General features: G+C 41.8%; 1 protein-coding gene across 2 annotated transcripts in view; it reads left to right on the top strand.

Moving 5' to 3' along the window:
- Positions 1-9,395: 9,395 nt before the first annotated feature.
- Positions 9,396-20,304, top strand: part of MTPAP (mitochondrial poly(A) polymerase) — a 28,696-nt gene continuing 17,787 nt past the window's right edge. Inside the window, exons 1-4 of one of the 2 annotated variants that reach the window (XM_067705528.1) lie at positions 9,396-9,595; positions 14,406-14,569; positions 15,097-15,330; positions 16,389-16,613. In XM_067705528.1, the coding sequence (XP_067561629.1) occupies positions 9,442-9,595; positions 14,406-14,569; positions 15,097-15,330; positions 16,389-16,613 (777 nt within the window). In that variant the 5' untranslated portion in view covers positions 9,396-9,441. Of the gene's footprint in view, positions 9,596-14,396; positions 14,570-15,096; positions 15,331-16,388; positions 16,614-20,304 lie in introns of both variants that reach the window. The other variant, XM_067705518.1, reaches the window with a different exon arrangement.

Here is a 20,304-nt window from a genome sequence, read left to right as displayed (position 1 = left end):
TAGGCCTGTCTGACATTTGAGGGATCTGAAATTTACAGTAAGTCATTTATCTGAGATTACTCAGATAATACACAGAGCCATAATTCTAACCCACACTTGCTACTTTCAAAACGCTGCGTCAACTATACTCCAATATAAAATAAAAATTTAAAAATAAATTTAAAAATGACATAAGTAAATAAACAAATAAACAAACTAAAAAAACAAAAGCCCATGCAGCCATTAGATTTATGATATTCTTTGACATAGCGGGGGCTACAAGTCATTCATTCAAGAGCCACTTATGGGGATTAGTAGACTCCAGGGACAAACCTCACCGTGCATCTGCTGCTCTTTATTTATTGTCCGTGAAGCCGCTGGCCAGTCCTCCCTACTTCTGCCTGCAGCCCTGCTCTCAGAGGCCACACCAGCCTCCCCCAAACCCCATCTTGGTTGCTTGAAACCTGCCACTATGGGTGGTTCTAGCTAATTGAACTGCAGGAGAGTCAACAACCTGGGCTTCACCCACCAGATCCAAGATTCATGATCATATTCCAGGGCACAGACCTCTGAGAGGGGCTGGTAAAGTAAGATGCCTGTCCTTAGCCGTAGATAATAAAGTCGGAGAAGCTCCAGACACACCACATGTAGGCGCCCCTGTTCCCGGTGCTCAGGTTGTAGCTTTAACTGCCCCCCAAAGAACTCCAAATTAGAGATCACACCAAGAATCTGTACTTCGTAAAAATTTCAATCTGATGGCAAGACAAGTTATGTTCAGTAAAGACATTCTGGTAAATAGAGATGATGGAATGTGCCCCCTGTCCCAATACTCAGGTCAGCCATGACTACTGTCAACACTGTAGGGAACGTCATTCTGATTTTTTTTTTTTGTAATGCACAGAAATTAAGATTTTGTTGCCTTTACCCCTGGCGACTGCTTCTAAAATTAGCTTTGCAAGTGAGAAGCAAAGAGTAACCACCACACTATTCAGAAGGCAATTTGCTCACTCATTTGTTTATTCACCAAACACTTGAGCGAGTACTGTACGGCAGGCACAGCTCCAGGTGCTGGGAAACAGCAGTGGACAAACTCAATGGCCTTCAAGGAACCTGTAGCCTGGGGACAGCAGAACACTGAAGAAACAAACACATATAAGAGGTCAACTTCTGACAAGTACCATGACGGAAATGAACAAGGTGGAGGAAGTAAAGGGAAGTGAAAGATGCTTATGAACTGGATCTTGCGAAGCTCAGAGAGGACCTTTCTGAGAATGTGCCCCTCACATAAAGATGACGATGTAGATGACAGCAGCCTGATGTAGGTCAGAAGTCACCGTGTAGGTGTAGCTGTTAATCTCTTAAATCCATGCTTCAATTTTGTTATGAGCTGATGTCGATCAAGTCTCAAAGTCAGCAAAGATCTTGGAGGTGATTTAATTTAACACCTTCACTTTTATAAATGATAAAGATGATGTCAGGGCGGTGACTTAGCCAAAATCATGTTACTAGCAAAGAGAAGAAATATGTCTAGAGGCTAACTTTTGTCACCCACAAATCCCATCTATTATTACTATAAGATGCATCTCCTTTTAGAGAAGCATAATATAAAGAAATGTTGCTCTATATTGTTCCCATAAATACACTGTAATCAAATATAATCAATGACATAGTATCTGGTATCTTTTTTTTTTTCCCTGATGCAAAGTCTGGGGTGAAAGAAAGAACAAGGGTTTTAGTGTCAGTTACATAACATCCGGATGCCTTTTCTTTTTCTTTTTTTTTTTTTCTTTCTTTCTTTCTTTCTTCCTTCCTTTCTTTCTCTCTCTCTTTTCTTTTTTTTCTTCCTTGTCATTCCCTAGCTGTGTGATTTGGAAAAGCTACTTAATCTTCTGGGCTTTAGTGTCCTTACTTATGAAACCAGGATGCATCATAAATGTGGTTTTTATTCCAATGTTTAAATGGAGAAAACAGTGAGAGGTTATAAGGGGAAAATATAGCATACGTAGAATGATAAAAGTTAACATCTTCTACACGGGGGAAATAGAGTCAAGCTTGCCAGTGGTTGGGTTTTTCTTGCAACTGAGTAGGGCTCAGGTTAGTAACAGAAACCCTGGGTCAGTGTGTGGAGAAACCTGGTAACCAATCCAGCAGTTCGAAGCTGTATCGCTGTGGTTTTTCTCTTTAAGTAACCAAACCTTCCGGTTTTCTTTGGTGCCTGGTTTCTAACACTTGCTTTATTTACTGCATCATCAGCTGTGTGGTAGTGGTATCATTCTTACCAGTGAACTGGATTATCCCTCTGCAAATCTCCCTGGGGTTCTTGGAAAATTATCTGAAATTGATCACAGCCAGGGCATTTTGAAGGAAATACCCAACTAAGAAACCATCCACTGTTCTACAGAGTTTGCAGAGGTGTTAGGAAGATCTTAAGAATCTCTTTAGAAAGGTCAATTTAAAGGTCCATGTTTAGGTCTCAGAGATCTCCGTGGAATGCTCATTTTTTTAGAACACTGAAACAGACAGGAAGAAGCCGAATTTTAATGTGTTTGAGCCTTTAGCTCTGAGGCTCCTCAGGCAGGCTGCTCTTTTCCTATCCCAGCTGGCGATATCCCACAGACCAAGCAGGAGTGGGAGAAGGATCCGGGGAGAAGATGCGGCTGCATCCCAAGGATGGGAATCACACTCTTCCCAGATACCAGCCCCCTCCAGCTCAAGGCTGCTCTCCTCTGCTCTGCAGCCCCTGGCAGGCATTTCTGCCCAGAAAAAGGCATTCTTGTGGCTTGCTGGCAGCAACATTTCCAGATGTGTGGGCAATGCAGCCAGTGACAGATGGCCCAGAGAAGGGACACCGGCCTGCAGAGGAAAGAAACCTGGTACTGCCATCTCACTTCCCTCTTGCCCCTTCAAAGAAATTTTCTTTCTTCTTTCTTTCCTTTCCTTTTTTTTTTTTTTTTAAGAAAATAAGATATGAGTTAGCATTAAATGTGGCAAGAATAAAAATGAATATTTCTGTGCTGGTGACTACGTGTCTGAGTTCATGGGTTTGTTGGCATCTAAGGTCATGGACCTCATCATTAAAGACAGGATCACAATGAAAACTCACCTATAAGTGAATCAGTAGAACTCTTTGTAATCTAAGTAAAAAAAAAAAATAGCATAAGCATGGACTTCCCTGGTGGTGCAGTGGTTAAGAATCCGCCTGCCAGTGCAGGGGACACGGGTTCCATCCCCGGTCCGGGGAGATTCCACATGCCGCGGAGCAACTAATCCCGTGAGCCACAACTACTGAGCCTGTGTGCCACAACTACTGAAGCCCACACGCCTAGAACCCGTGCTCCACAACAAGAGAAGCCACCTCAATGAGAAGCCCGCGCACCACAACGAAGAGTAGTCCCCGCACGCTGCAACTAGAGAAAGCCCATGTGCAGCAATGAAGACCCAACACAGAAAAAAAAAAAAATAGTATAGGCAAATATAGCCATTATTATTATTACTATTAAGAGGAAGTAAAATAGGCCACCTCAAAATATACCAGTTTAGTGTATTGATTATACTGAATTAAGTTCACTTGAAAAACAGCTGGTACAAGACACACTGACCCTCCTTTTTCCCCCTGGAAGCAGGAAATAAGTGTCCCATGTGAAGTTACCCTCCCTGTACCAGGAGGGTAGAAAGACATCCTTATCACCAGAGACAGGGAATTCAAGGCTGAGAAGGCTGTGGAAACAAACCTCACTTGCTCACTAATTTACTGCCCCAAGCCCACACTTCTTCGTGTTGTGGATTCTTCACAAATTACTGTTTCTCTGTCTAAAAGGTATAAAAGCTGTTTGCTTGGGCTTCCCTGGTGGCGCAGTGGTTGAGAGTCCGCCTGCCGATGCAGGGGACACGGGTTCGTGCCCCGGTCCGGGAAGATCCCACATGCCGCGGAGCGGCTGGGCCCGTGAGCCATGGCCGCTGAGCCTGCGCGTCTGGAGCCTGTGCTCCGCAACGGGAGAGGCCACAGCAGTGAGAGGCCCGCGTACCGCAAAAAAAAGAAAAAAAAAAAAAAAAGCTGCTTGCTTTAGTCACTTCTTTGAGTCTCATATATTTATGGACTCCCTTCCATACAAAAATTCAGTTTGCTTTTCTTCTGTTCGGTGTGTCTTGTGTCAATTTAATGATTAGATCAGCCAAAGAACTTAGAAGGAAAGAGGAGAAGTTTTCCTCCCCTGCATTACAAATATGGCAAACAGCATCTCCGTGGAGAAAAGTACATAGTAACTCTAGCAATGACTAGATTAGATGAGGTGTTTTTTCCTGGGGTAAACAACTTCTTCAGAAAAGTGTAGAATTCCATGGGATTCTACACACACACACACACACACACACCCAGAGGCACACACAGCAGTGATTCTCAAGCATACCTAACACTAACAGCTCGTAAAAAAATGCAGATTCCTGAATCCCACCCCTGGATAGTCTGATTAAGTAAGTCTGGGGGTACAACCCAGAACTCTCTATTTTAGCAAGCTCACCAAATGCTTCTGATGCAAGAATCAGGTCCCTGGACCAACTTCAGAAATCCTAGCATCCCCGAAGAGAAAGAACACTTAGTGTGAAATATACGAAGTAAAACTGCAGGAACATTGGTATCACATTTCCAAAGCCTATGTTCACATCTGAAAACATTTGATTATAAGCATTTGTACAGGACTCTCAACCTAATGTTCCATCTTCATGTTCCCCAGACAGCAGCAGCCACTTAAAAAAAAAGTCACAGGAGAAAGAGAAAAGCTGTCAGTGCCACTGCTTTATAGAAAGCATCTCAGGGGGAATGAAGATACGAAGCACTTTCCATTAAGGCAACTTTGTAGCTCAGAGCTCTGCTTAGTTCACTTAATAGAAGAGATTCTTGTGGTCCTAATAGAAATATTTCCCGTGATTTGAGGTCTGTACAAAAGCCCTCTATGTGTCTGGAGGTGCCTGAACTACTCTTTCTTTAAGGGTCTTCTGTTGTTGTTTTTAAAAAGTACTGTTAAAATATCATACTTTTTCTTGAGAAAGAAAGAGATATTGACCAGGCAGGGACTGTTGGTTACCCTAATTACTATTCTACCTTTACTCACAGCCTTTTTTTTTTCTTTTACCTTGGGCAAATTATTTAATCTATGCTTCAGTTTCCTCACCCATAAAATGAGGATGGTAATAGTTTATTTTATCAATTCTAAGATGAACACTTTCCCCATATTTTGATATTGCTGAAATCAGAGTGCACCTCTCCATTGACAATTTTTTAAAAAGCATTGTGTCCTACATTAATTGGCAGATTTTTCTTAGAGGTGCATAAAATAATGGAGTGTCTTATAATGAGGATGTCTTAGGTTAGATGAAATATGATAATAATATGGATATCCTAAGGTTTTGCGAGGGTTAACTGAGTCAAAAAACAAAATGCTTAGAACTGTGACTCGCTAATAATTAATCACTTGATAAATATAATCTTAATATTCTCACCCATGGATGGATTATAAATTAACTAGTCCCTCCTTGGTGGCCCTTTGGATTGTCTCCACTATTCCTACCATTATACTCTGCATCAAATATCTTTGTATGTAAACCTTTAAGTGCACCTCTAATTAGGACAGATTCCTAGAAATGGAATTACCAGGTCAGAAAGCAAGGACGTATTGAAAGGACGGACTTAAAGTCAGTCAAACCTGGGTTAGGATCACCAAAGGATCTTAGTCATTTTATGTAATCTTTCTACATCTCAAGTTTTGCAGGTATCAAATGGGGATAATAATAAAATCCACGGGTGTTACAGAGAAAAACTACAGGCCCAGAATGGCATCACTTGGGCTAAAGCCCAAGATATCAAGCCTCGACTTAATACCTCACCTGTTTGCAGTTTCGACCTCCCCTGGAAATGTAATCTTAATCAACCAGTCTGGAATTTCCCGGTCAGCACCAGTGACATCCTCTATCACGTGGGCCCTGTCCATTCCCCCCGCGGCCCCCCAGAGGAAGAGGCCAGCTGTTTGATAAAATCCCTGCTATTCCCTTCCCACACTGCCCCCCCAAAAAATTGTCCTGGCCTGAAAATAATCCTTTCCTTTCTCTTGTTAATAGCTCCCTTGTCCCGCCCGTCTCTCCATAATAACTCTCCATTTTGTATAACCCCCTGGGGTGCCTCTTAGTTGCAAGGTTGGGTGCTGCCCTGTTCAGGAACCGTTGAATGAAACTAATCAGAGCTTCAAATACACTCGGTGGAATTTTGTTTTTTTAACACAGGCATATTGTGAGGTTTAAATTAAACGATGCAATTAGACAGCATACAATACGGGCCCAGAGTAAGTTAAAAATGAAGGTAAGCTATTTTGCTGGGACGTTGAGACCCCAACAGTAAGCAGGGCTTCACGCCAGCTTTGGAGGGGTCTGAGCTGCACTGCTTGAAATCACCAGTTTCCAACAGTGACCCCGTGTGGCCATAATAGAAACAGCATCCGCGGAAGGGAGGCCTGTGTCGTCAGAATTGATGAGATTCCCTCAGTTCTTTCTCCCGGTGTCGGTTGACCAGACCGTCCGCTGGCAGAAGCCTGTGCCTGGGATTCTTGAACAACCTGAGATAGACAGATTCAGGGAAGGGATAAGGGGCTCCGCCGATCTGAATAGAACGGCCTGAGCGATTGCTTTAAAGGTTGACAGGGGATGACCTCCTAGATACCAATGAACTGGGGAAACAGTTTATCATCATTTCTGTGAAACTGCATGGGAACAGTTGATCTCCCTGCATAATATAACCATGAGACATACTTTGGCAGTCGTATTTGTCCATTATAAATCCCAACGAATTCTAAGAGTGAATTTTAGTGAGTGTTTGGGATGGGCAGCTGATACCCAGGCTCTAATTCACCAAAGGCCTCCTGGCTTGAACTTCTGGAGCAGGAGTTTATATAATGAGCACATTGAATATATTTAACAACTGGCTTGTCAGATGATCAATTTTCATATTTTCGTCGATTGTATGTCACAGAACATCATGCCAACCTTGATTCCCTGGTTTCTACAACCTACTCATAAAGATTAACTAAAAGAGAATATGATTTTAAAAGAAGCTTTTAGTTTCTTAAGTAGATAGCTTCTAGGGCTTCCCTGGTGGTGCAGTGGTTAGGAATCCGCCTGCCAGTGCAAAGGACACAGGTTCGAGCCCTGGTCCGGGAAGATCCCACATGCCGCAGAGCAAATAAGCCCGCGAGCCACAACTACTGAGCCTGAGCCCCCGTGCCACAACTACTGAAGCCCGCACGCCTAGAGCCCGTGCTCCTGCAACAAGAGAAGCCACCACAATAAGAAGCCTGCGCACCACGACAAAGAGTAGCCCCCACTCGCGGCAACTAGAGAAAGCCCACACACAGCAACAAAGACCCAAGGGAGCCAAAAATAAATAAATAAAAAAAAATCACTCACCTTATGCCTATGTAAGGATATACTAGTATCTACATATAATTTATGAATTCATAACGTAAACGTTTTCTTATTTTTCTTGATATTTCCAGGCTATGAGTTTCACCTGTAAGTTTTTTCAAATTGTCACAAATGTCCCGAAAACTTTCCGATACATTTATTGAAAAAAATTCACATGTTAAGTAGACTCAGGCAGTTCAAAGCCGTGTTGTTCAAGAGCTAACTGTACTTTAAATCATTTCTAGATTACTTATAATACCTAATACACTGTAAATGCTATGTAAAGAGTTGCTTTCATGGGGAGAATTCAAGTTTGGCTTTTTAGAACTTTCTGGAATTTTATTTTTCAAATGTTTTCCATCTGTGATTGGTTGAACCTGCAGATGTGGAAACGGTGGATAGAGAGGGCTGACTAATTTAATTCTACAGTGAGGAAAAGTGTTATTTTTCTATTGCAGCGAAAATATAAATATTGTAGAGAATGCAAACTTTTCATGATTTTATAGATAAAAAACATAATTTCACAGAAATTGCAAGATTGTGATAGCTCATTCTTTTCAAAATCCCAGTGACTATAAGTTTGCTTTTCTTTGCTAGTAAAGCTTTCCCTGGCATCTCTGCTTGCTGAGCTGTTCTCAGTCGATATATTCAGCTTTGAATGTGAAAATCCTTCTTGGTGACTTGAACAGGAAACCAGGATCTGAAAGGGCATTAGTAAGGTAGCCGGACAATTTATCATCCGAATGGGAACACTTTTGAGAGTGAAAGAGTGTGGAGTTAATAATTACATGGGCACAACCTGAATATATGGTTTCTGGAGCCTTATATCACACACGTTCACATTTTATCAAAGACTAGCTTACCGTGTAAAAAGTATTTTAGTGGCATATGAAATGTAGACACAATTTAAGAATTCGCTAATTCTTTTGCTATTGACTTTCCAACCTGCATAGGATTCCTTTTTCTTTTTAATGATAAAAATAATACCTGTTTGTTTTTTTAAAAAATACCGAGATGCTAAAAGTCTCTCATTTCTATGCCCCTCAGCCCCTACTTTCCCATTTATTGTCTCGCCGTTCTGAAAGATAGAAATCCAAAGTGAAGGTGTTAGCAGGGTTATGTTCCCTCTGAAACCTACAGAAGAATTCTTTCTTGTCCGTTCCCAGCTTCTGTGGTTTGCTGGCCAACTTTGGTGTTCTTTGTTTTTTGGCTACATCCCTCCAATCTCCGCCTTGTTATCACCTGGTATCCTCCCTGTGCGTCTGACTTTACATGGCTGTCTTCTTATTTGGAGGTGATGAAGCGTTCTAAGCATAATTGTGATTATTGCCCATCTCTGTGAATATACTAAAAACCATTGAATGGTACACCTAAAGGGGTGAATTGTGTAGTATATGACTTAAATCTCAGTCAAACTGTTACAGAAAGTGTGAAAGAGGGAGCGAGGGGGAGAGGGAGGAAGGAAGGAAGGGGAGGAAAGCAGGGAAAGAAAAAAACCCTGTATAAGGAAACCTAGGTTTAACTTCCATTTCCGCCCCTGCCTGGCTGTAGAACTTTAGGAATGTTACTCAACGTCTCTATGCCTTAACCTCCCCGTAAATAAATGGAGATAAGAGTTCCTACGTCACAGGCTTGTTGTAAGGATTAAAAAAGTCAACCCACGTAGCGCACTTAGAACAGTGTTTGGTAAAGAAAAAGTGTTGTTTATCATCTTCTAAGTATAGATTCGCAAGTCAGTGCTCCTTCCTCATGCCCTTGCTCTCTGGTTCTATTTTCATGACTCAGTTTGAAAAAGTAGGTGGCGTGCTCGTTCTCCTGGGAGCCTTCTTTTAGAGAACCGTGGGAGAGGGGAAATCAGACACGTGCGAAAGCCTCATTCAAGCCGCAACTCGCTCTCTTGTATAAGCGAGCGTCCTTCGCCTAGTTTGACCCTCTAGGCCTCCCATCCTTTCCCACCTCCTCCGCGCGCATGCGCGGAAGCGGCGCCCTTTCGTCCGCGCTCTTGCACGTTTGACGATGGCGGCTCGTGGTTTGGGGCTGTTGACCAGTTTGCCCCTCCGTGCTCGGAGAAGTCAAGTCCAGCGTCCTCTCTGCAGGCTTCTCAGTTGCCCAGGAACGGTGGCCGCAGCCCTCGGGAGGGAAGAGCAGTCCTCGGGGAGCGCGGAGACAGGTATGGCGCCGGGGCTGGGGTTGCGGGCGGGCGCAGGGCCGGTGGAAGCGGCGGGGGGACCGCACGGCAGTGTCCCGGCCTCGCTCGGGGAACCTAGGGCTGCCGCCGTCCTTCCGGCGGCGTGGCGGCGGCGCGGTGTGGGACGTTCCTTCCTTCGGGGACTGCGTGCCCGGTGATGAAGTCGTTCAGAGCTCCGCAGCGCAGGCCAGGAGCAGAGTTTGCTAGTGTCTGACAGTTGGGCGAAACGCTGTTGCCAGTTACGGTAGTGATGCCACAGTTGAGCCAGTCGCTTCTTCGTTCACGGATGTAACTGAGGTTGATGCTCGCAAGTTGCCGATGGAGGCCGAGCGGAGTGAAGCCTTGATGAATAACCAGGACCCCTGGTCCTCCAGTGGAGGCTCTGCCTCTGCAGTTACTGACGTTTGCTTTATTTTTCTGATTCTACCAAGAATCAGCTTGGTAACAGATTTGCCTGGGCTGGAATAGGCAGGCGTTCTAAGTTTATAGGCTGGTGTGTTGAGAAGCCCAGTCCCCCTCTTGTGATCCAAGAGCTGCGTTTATGTTATTTACTATTCTTAAAACAATCTGGCAGGATTGTATCACGGTCTCCATTTTGGAGATGGAGACAGAGGCGCAGAGAGCCTAGGGACTTGCCGCTGAGTTAATTTAGACCTCGAGCCCCGCTGTTAAATAAAAGGTGTTGATTTCTACCATTTCTTGGAGCTGTAGTTTTAAGGTATGAGATTATTTGTGGGAACAGTTCTAAAGAAGGCTAAACAAGTATGGTATTTTCCCGTAAAGTAAATGATAGGGTTGCTGTCCTCATCAGACTGTATGAGAGACTCATATTGACAGAGCGTTGGAAATATCAATTACCATGATAGTTCATTGAAATGGTGATTGGACTGTATTTAGTAGAAGCTGTTTCTGTTAAAAACTTTTAAGTGACTGAAAATGTGAGTAAGGCTTTTGCCAAAGGAGCTATTGTGATTTAACATGTGTATAGTGGTTTAAATTTTAGAGTATTTTCATATGCTCTTTGAGATATAAAACTCTGTGAACTAGGTTTGGAAGGAATTACTATTACTCCATTTTATAGATGTGGAAACAGGCTGGTACAGCTGGCTGGTAAGTGGATCATGCTTAGCTATTCAGTAGCAAAGCTGAGAATAAACCCTTCTGATTCCAAGGCTTCACTTAGTAGAGCTTTGTCGTTTTTCTCAGGAAATGTGTTTCATTTTGTATCATTAGGATAATATGACTGGCTAAATATCCAGGGACTCTTGTGAGGCATAACAAGTAACAAAATCCTCATTTGAATTTCTTTTCCATTTTTAAAGAGAAGAAGGTGATTATTATAACTCACTTAGAAGCATATACTTTTTTTTTTACATCTTTATTGGAGTATAATTGCTTTACAATGGTGTTAGTTTCTGCTTTATAACAAAGTGAATCAGTTATACACATATATATGTTCCCATATCTCTTCCCTCTTGCGTCTCCCTCCCTCCCACCCTCCCTATCCCACCCCTCCAGGCTGTCACAAAGCTCCGAGCTGATCTCCCTGTGCTATGTGGCTGCTTCCCACTAGCTATCTACCTTACGTTTGGTAGTGTATATATGTCCATGCCACTCTCTCACTTCGTCACAGTTTACCCTTCCCCCTCCCCATATCCTCAAGTCCATTCTCTAGTAGGTCTGTGTCTTTATTCCTGTCTTACCCCTAGGTTAGAAGCATATACTTTTATAATTAGAAGGAAATTGAGAAATCTCCAGTTCAGTTTTTCACTCAGTGTGAGAACTCGTTGCCAAAAGTTTGGCCTGACCAGTAAATAGGAGAGAAGTGCTCTTACCCCCTTGGGTTTGGATTTGATATCTATATGAGTCTTCTCCCTTTCCTCACCCCGGAAGCTAAGACATTCCCTTGGCTCATTTTGAGCCTTCATCAGATCAAACTTTTGGTCTTCTTTTGTCCATCTACTGCTGGCTGAATTCCCCCCCCCCCATTATGTGCTTGTGTCTTTATGTTGTTTTTAATTCTAAACGCAGGACAGTGTGTTTTGTGCTTATGGTTTTCAGATTCTGTTATCAAGACCGTTGCAAATTTGAGTCTGTCTTAAAATACTAACACTTATTAGTTTTTCCTCCCAACTTTGTGTTGTTTGTAGATTTGACAAGCCTTTTGCAAGGTCATGTACTTATGCTACCTGAACTTTTTGTCCCCCTCATGACTTTGTCCCGTCTACTCCGTCGTGCCTACTGCTGTTCAAGGTTAGAGCCGTCAGTCCTGTTCAAGCCTGTCGCCCCATCTGTCATCACACTTCTCTGTCTCCCTCTCGCACGCAGTCCTGCGCTTCCCCAGTAATCCAGCTGCAGGGATACCTGCATAATAGTGCAAAACATTGTATACCAGTGATATTGCAGTATTGTTTGTGATAGTGAAAAAGGTAAACCATCTCCGTATTTATCAGAAGATTGATTAAATTACCATAAACACCTAAGAATGTTTATGCAGTTATTTTAAAAATGAGGTAAATATATATCTACTGACACAAAAAGATATCAACTATGTATTAAATATTTAAAAGCATGCTACAGAAGAGAATGTATAGTACATTTTCAGTAATCGTGTGAAAAATGTTTATCTCCGGGGAGACACAAATGTATATGTTTATGTCCCACCTAGTAAGTGGGTATTGGAGGGAACAAGGGGAGGATTTATACTTTTACTCTCTGAAAGTTTACAGCTTGACTTGACTTTTACAGTAAGCAGTTGGACGTCAGTGTAGACTCGGTAAATATCAGAGACAAGAAGATAGAGGTGGTAATTCCAGCTGGAAAAGCGGGTGAGGAAAGCCTGGACCATAAGAAAAAGAAGGACAAGTTGGAAGGGCTGTCAGTAGACTGAGGTCCAAGTGAGTGAGAGTGGTCCCTGCCCTCAGCGTGGAAGACAGATGTTCTTCCGTGCTGTTACGTAAACACAGCACCGTGACTTACCTTCTTCCATAGATGTTGAAGTGAGGTAGTGCAGAGGTGGAAGCAATTCTGCCTTGCAGAGTCAGCTCTTCTCAGAGCTGAGCACAGTTTGGAGGATGAATGGGAGTTTGCAGGGCAGAAAATGAGAAGGTGGGCATTCCAGCCAGAGAGGAGAAGACTGAAGAGTTCCAGTGTGTGTGGTGGTGCCCTGTGAAGGGCAGCGTGCGTGAGCATCGTGGAGGAGGTGGGGCTGAGGTTGACATGGCTGAGGAGGGGGCCGAGATGCCGGCAGCTTCATAGCCGGGCTGTGGGGCTCAGACCTCATCACGGATGCGGCAGGGAAGTCAGAGAAGAAGACTCTCTGAAAACGATTACCTTAGGAAGCTGACTTCGGCAGCAGTGTGGAGAGTGGCTTGAGAAGGACAAGACGGGAGCGAATGAGACCAGTTTAGCGATCAGGCTGCTGTGTTCCAGGCCTGAGATGAGAGATTGATGTGGAAGAATTGGCATCCGGAGGAGAGGAGAGGACGCGTATTTAAGAGGTGCACGTCTAGCATCTCTACAGTGAGTGTAGGGAAGACGCGCAGTGTGTTTGATCAGTTGTTAGAAACGTGGAGTAGGGCAGGGCCAAGAGTGCTCTGCGGAGACCTGCCTCCAGGTGGATGCAGCCCAGCAGGCTGGAGGGTCCCACCGGCGCGTACTGCCTGCCTTCCTCTGTCTTGACCATGAGGATGTCTTGGGGTTTGCTGAAATGAAGGTTCAGTGTGTGTGCAGTATTTCCTGTATCCATCAGTTTTGTGACCTTTTGAAAGAAGATGAGGCTGAAAGCTTTTGCTGATTTCTGTGCATCGGTTACATTTAACCTCTTTGGAATTAGAACTTGAATGATTTTCGTTTTCCTTGTGTTTAGTTCACTTGTTGATCTTTCCTTTGTGGTCAGTGGAGTATTTACTTCTTGCCTGTCACAGCTCTTGCCTGCATTCCCTGTGATTGTAAACTCCCTAACCCCCGGATGGTTTTTAATGGGGAAAAAAACCGTCTATTTCTGTAGTAAAAAGTATCATGAGCTCTTTATGGGCAGCAGCTAGGGTTCGGGCTCGCAGATTTCCCTGTGATGCAGAGCACATGATAGTGGGTAACTCATTGTTAATTGTTTGAGCCAGATCAAGACCCTTTACAGAGAAAAACTAATCACTTATTTTATTTTTTAAATATTAATTAATTAATTAATTTTGGCTGCGCCGGGTCTTAGTTACAGTGTGGGGATCTTCATTGCGGTGTGTGGGATCTTTTAGTTGCAGCACGCGGACTTCTTAGCTGCGGCGTGTGGGATCTGGTTCCCCAGTGAGGGATCGAACCCGGACCCCCTGCATCGCGAGCGCAGAGTCTCACCCACTGGACCGCCAGGGAAGTCCCCAAAACTAATAACTTACTGTAATACATTACACTTCTAAACTCATTGTCTCGTTGCGCTCAGGCTTGTAATCATTTTTTTTCAGGTTTTGGAATGTTACAGCTTATACAGACTTTGTATGTGTGTATTTGTGGAAGTGGTTTTACTTTTAAAATTTTGTGGAGTGCTCCCTTTTTAGCGCTCTGCATTGAGTGTAGTCAGTCAAAACAGAGTGGACAATTTAATGGTAATCACAAGAGAATGGTAATAGGAAGACTGGGAATAGTATAGCTTCCCCCTTATCAAGGAGAAGAAAGCAGACGGAATGAGGATGAAGTTGGTGTGGTCAGGAGTAAAATCTGTATATACCACACCAAGAGATGCTTTGAATTTTACGTGTGTGTGTTGGGAATGTCTTTGTCTCATTCATAGGCTCTGAAGACAGGACTCCAAAAAAGAGATTCTCTGAGGTGCAAAAAGAGAGACGAGAACAGGCGCAGCGGACTGTGTTAATCCACTGCCCAAACAAAATCAGCGAGAAGAAGTTTCTCAAGTACTTATCCCAACATGGATCTATTAACAACCACTTCTTCTATGAAAGCTTTGTAAGTATTTGAAAAACAATCTAACTTAACATTCATACTTTTTTTAAAGTTATTTTTTGCTCTGTTGCCTCTGCAATATGGTAAAGTTAGATTCTTTTTTGATATCCTGCATCTATCTTTGTCTAAATTTCTTCAATGAGATTTTTTTTGATATGAGAATAGAAATCCTTATAGGAGTATCACAGAATTATAAGCATAATTATACCTGAATCATTTCATAATTTGAATACTTTAAATCGTTCCATTACCTTAGGTGTAGAAGCCAGCGGGAGATCTTTGTTTTGCCTTTTAATTTTCTATTTCAGCATTATTTTCAGCTTCTCTTAACTAATACCACTTTATAATGTTCCTTTTCTTAATCTGCTTATAATGGTTAAAACCATTGCTCGTGTTAGAAGTGTATCATTGTAAATTTTAAAAATTAGTATTTTGCCTGTTATGATAATTGCTTTGAAATATGAACTAAAATACTGTGTTAAAAATAGAATTTTGAAATGTGTTCTGTTCTTCTTGTGCTTTTGGTATAGGGTCTTTATGCTGTTGTAGAATTCAGTCAGAAGGAAAGCGTAGCTTCACTGCAGAATGTAACTCGCACTCCAAGCCTGGGCACAGAGGCTGCAATTCCATTCAGATCACGTTACTTCAATTTAAAGTTGAAGACTCCATTAAACCAGACTTCTGAGCAGTCAAGTATTCGATGTAGGAATCAGTCTTCTCCTTCAAGCAAGAAGCTTTTTGAATTACTTTGTTGTGCAGAAAGTGTAAGTTTATAGGTGTCCTTCCCCGACTTGATATGTGTGTGTGTTTGACTTGTTTTGTATATTGTAAGTTTTTATTATTAGATATTCATACTGAATGAAAAGTAAAAGTAATCCTTCCCTACTCCCTGCCACCATATCCCATTTGTAATCCTCAGAAGGAACCACATTCTTCCAAAGTTTTGGGCCTTTGGATTATTCTGGCTTTCTTTCTCTTGTCAACATGGCATATAATCGTACATGGCATTCTTTTATAAATTTTAAAATACCTTATTTCTGGTTTTATCTCTTTTTTTCTGCTCTAGTAATGTTTATAGTAGTTTTGGTTTTTCTTACTCAGACTTGTCAAAGGTTTAGCTAGTCCTTTCCAAGAATATGTTCATGGTTTTAGTTATCAAAACACTATTTTGGGGGTTGATTTTCTGATTTTTAAAGAAAAAACCTTTTGTATTTCCTCTGCTTTCTGTTATTTATTTTTCTTGAGTTAAGTGTTTAGTTCAGTTACTTTCAATATTATTTTCAAATGTGGGCATTTAAGGCTGTGGTTTTCATTTTAAATATTCAGCTCCAGCATGCGCCTTCACAGTGTGTGATCGTTCTATCACCAGCCTTCTAGGGAACATACAGGACTGCTGTTCGGAGGAACTGGGGGACCTTGGGCCTGCATTCCTCGGAGCCTTGCTTATTTCTGGTGTTACTTGCCTTTAACATTGGTTCTTCTCTCCCCCCAACTTCATTTAAATGTCCAGCTTTGTGGTTGCTTTGACCTCCTCTACTGGGGCATTTTACTGTTTGCATTTTCTAAAACAATACTTTATACTCATGGCCTAAGAAAAACAGTAGTTTTAATTCTAGGCAACTTTTGTTTTTTGCTGGTGTCCTCATTCCTTAGTGCTTTTTAAAGGGCATTTGTAAAATCCACTTTTAAGGCTACATGTAAAAAGATTGCGCCTTTTTAAGGTAGGTCTCCTGAGCCATCAAATTTCTGGAAGTAAAATGACAATTATTTCACGTGACCTTAACATTTTCCATATTCTCTTGTTTTTGTTCTGGCCAGCTAGGTCGATGATCAGCTGAACACTCTCCTGAGGGAATTCCAGCTCACAGAGGAGAACACCAGGCTCCGATATCTCACCTGCTCTCTTATTGAAGATGTAGCCGCTGCGTATTTTCCGGACTGCACCGTCAGACCCTTTGGCTCTTCAGTGAACAGTTTTGGAAAATTAGGATGTGATTTGGACATGTTTTTGGATCTAGATGAAATTGAAAAATTTAGTACTCACAAGGTAATTACACTTCTTTAAATCACAACGTTGTCAGAAAAAATAAAGGAAATCTTTGGGTTTAATAAAATTACAACTTGATTTCTAAGCTTAAGAAGCAATATGGTTAAAGAATAGGGTCTCTTTGATACTGATTCTTTGGAATTGTAAAGTCTTTCTTTGTATTGGTCTAATGTTATCATTTTTTTGTGAATATCTTAAACATGTAATAAAATGGTTATTCTTTTTGAGGGTTGAGAATTTTGGGGGGTAGGCCAGGGTTCCTTACTGTGTTATTCAGATTATGTGTGTATTAACTAATTTTTTCATCTGCGTGATCTAGTTAGTGAAATGCTTTTTACATCTCATGATTTTTGTTTCTCTTCATTTCTCAGAATTCTTTTGATATTTGTTTTATTCAAAGACTATGTTAGCTACATATAGGTATATGATTATTATACCTTTTTATTGGGTTGTTCATTTATCATTAAATTTTGTCCATCATCTCTAAATGCCTTTTCTTTCCATTCTTTTTTGTTGGTTAAGATGGCTGCTCGTTACTTGTCTCACGCACCTTCTCCTCCTGCATCAGCATTTCCAGCCTTCACATGTGTTGTTACGTTTCGGGTATAAATAGCAGATACTGAATTCTGTGCTTTTACTCCAATCTGGGAGTCTTCTTATTTATTATGACTGGTAATTTTTGGATTATTTCTCCTGTCTTATTTTTTATTTCCTGTTTTCTATGCTTTTTCTTTGCTTTTCATTCCTTTCCTTTGCTCCTCCTGTTGGATTCTTTCTTTAGTCTGCCCTTTCCTCCCTTCCTGTTACAGTTTAGAAATTGTATATCCCATTTATGTTCTTATTAACGTGTGTCTGACAGCGTAAACTTAATCAGTGTGTCTGTCATCATCCCAAACAATATGAGGTGCTTTAATTTCATTACAACTTTGATTTGAAAAGGCTTCTGTGTTTTTGTAAAATCTTAGCTTTTTAGGACTGTTCTTTCTTATGTATTTCAAACTAGTAATCATCTCTGTGTAGATGTCCAGTTGAAACTTCAAACTTGACATTTTGAAAACAAAACTTTATCTTCATCTCCTTGTAAATATTCTTTATAAGTTTTTATAAAAGTTCTTAGGTATGTGTCCCATGTTAATCAGTGGCATCTTAGCTTTCCTGACATTTGCTGTCGTCTAAGCGAAGATACCTAAGCTAATCTTTCAGGTCTACCTCTTCATTTACATACTCAAAGCTATAGTGACACGGTCCCTTATAAATTCTCACTTAGATGGTTGTAGCAACATCCTGCTTTCCACGTGCTTCTCGTGTCATGCCTTGGTATTCCAGCCCTCAGTCTCTGCTGGGGTTATCTTAAAACACAGACTGGATCATCCACAAGCTTAGAACAGTTCTTGGTTTTAACACAGAATTGAAATGATCTGTCTCATAATTGATTTTAGTAATCGTTTGTCTTTCTCTGTCTTCACACACCCAGTTTTCCAATCACGTCATTTAATTACCAGTTGTGGGGCACTTTTAGGATATGAATGGCCACTGAACCGTCGTTCTGTGTCTTCACCGAGGAGTGCGCTTCCCTTCCACGCCTGGCTACCATTCCTACACGGGTTTCAAGGCCTCGTTCTGACTCCACCGTCTTAAACCATACTTGATTGTTTCCTCTGCTCCGGTCAAAATTAGTCACTCCGTTTTTGGAGTGTAGCTCATACTTCTGTCTCCAGATTCCTCCTGTGTTACGTTTAGTTCATGGTTGATCTGTGTCTCTCACTGTATCCTAAGCGTGGGCAGGGCAGGATCCACGTCTGTTCATTTCCTCGTCCCACGCAGTGCCCGCCATACTTTGTCTGCTCAGCATGTAATTACATAGTTGAAACTGGCCAAGAAATACGAAACACATGAAAGTGAAACGGGTCAGTCTGATTAAGACTAACATGTCCTTGAAATTGTATTAAATTCCTGGCAGGGACACTTAAATTATTTTAGGCTATTTTTATATTAAATAAAAGAACTTGCCAGATAATTGAAGTGCATTATAATGTGTTGTAATGGTGAAAGCTTGGGCTCGGGAGGGCAGAATAGCAGTTCTTTTCCTTACCAGCTGTATGACCCTGGGAAAGTTATTTACCTTCTCTGTGCCTCGATTTTCCTAGCCATAAAATTGGCAGAGTGCTATAATGCCAGCTCATGGGGTGTTTGAGAGGATTGCTAGACAGTGAGAAATACATTTTTTTCTGTTGGAAGCAGAGGAAGGAGTTGGAAACTTAGTTGGATCTTAGATTTCTGAAATAGAGAGCTGTTAGGAAAAGATATTTTAAAAGACGGTGCTCCAGTCTCACTAAACAATTTAACATTATTTCGTATGTAGATTTAACTTATGCAGTGTTGTTATAAACATATACTCTGAAATATATGCTTGTTTAAGATGATAATAGCTTTGCTAATAGAAACATTTTAAAAATGAAACATGAAAAACAGGAGCACTTTTTTTTTTTTTTTTTAAAAAGAATAGATTTTAAAAACCAGGAGCACTTTTAAACTCATCCTCCATAAAGCAGCTTCCTGACCACTGTATGCAGCTGTGAGCCTCTCCCTCTTACCTCTTGGTGCTCCGTGTGTCCCAGCACTCCCCCTTGGTGTGTGGTTCTCTGGGCTTGTTTTATTCTTCAGCCTGAGTTGAGGGCAGTTAGGAAGGGATTATAATATAATCTATACAGCTTTTAACGTGATTTTTCCTCCCACTTAATAGTGTCTCAGCATCTCAGTCTACTGCATCCTTTTCAATGGATGCAGAATGTTCTATTGAACGAATGTACCATAATTTACTTAACCAGTGCTTTATTTGTTAGACAGGGGACAGTATCTTTTTTCCCCACTTTATTGCCAACTATATTAGGTAATATTCTTAGGTTGTGCATAACAGAAACCAACCCAAAGCAGCTTAAACAAGCAAACAAAAGAAGTAGAGGAAGCATCCCAGAACCCAGGGTCAGGAATGTGGGTGAGTCTTAGGAAAGGACAGCACTAGGAAGTATAACCAATCAAGAGTCCACGAAGGGTTCTGTTTCTTCTCCACGTATTTGATTTACTTAATATCTTCCTTCCCTTCACTCCCCTCTCCCCACCCGCTTCGATTTTCTTTACATTTTCATCCTCATGGTGTAGACTGTGCCTGCCCCAAAGCTTCTGAGTTATATTTCAACCACGTGGTTGCCTCGTAACCTCAGCTGCAGTTCCTGGTGGAGACGGCTGGCTGGATGAGGGTGTGCCCCCACAGTGCTCACATCAGCCGCCCTGCCTGGTGCACATGTGTTGTCAGGGCCATGATCCTTTCAGGGGGACTGAGTTCTCAAAGAGGGGCAGGAGGCTTTACTAAGCTAGACAGAGCTCTTAAAAAGTGTCTACCACACAAATAATGCTGCAATGAGGGGACAGCCTTGCAAATCAGCTCATCTGTATGAGCGTTCCTTTGGGGTGATTTCCTAGGATTTGAATAGCTAATCAAAATCTTATTGATATGTATTTAAAATTTTGCTATTTCAATACTAAAGTTGTCCCAAAAGTATGTCCCGGTTTACACTCCCACTGACGGGATGTATGTGTTTCCCCTCACCCACCAACACTGGTCCTGTCGCCCTTTTTGTCTTTACCAGACTGATAAATGAAAAATCTCATTGTTATTTTAATTTCTTCTTAG

The sequence above is a fragment of the Pseudorca crassidens genome, chromosome 1 (assembly GCF_039906515.1).
Source record: "Pseudorca crassidens isolate mPseCra1 chromosome 1, mPseCra1.hap1, whole genome shotgun sequence".
Lineage (NCBI taxonomy): Eukaryota > Metazoa > Chordata > Mammalia > Artiodactyla > Delphinidae > Pseudorca > Pseudorca crassidens.
This window is presented reverse-complemented; position numbering and strand designations above follow the sequence as displayed.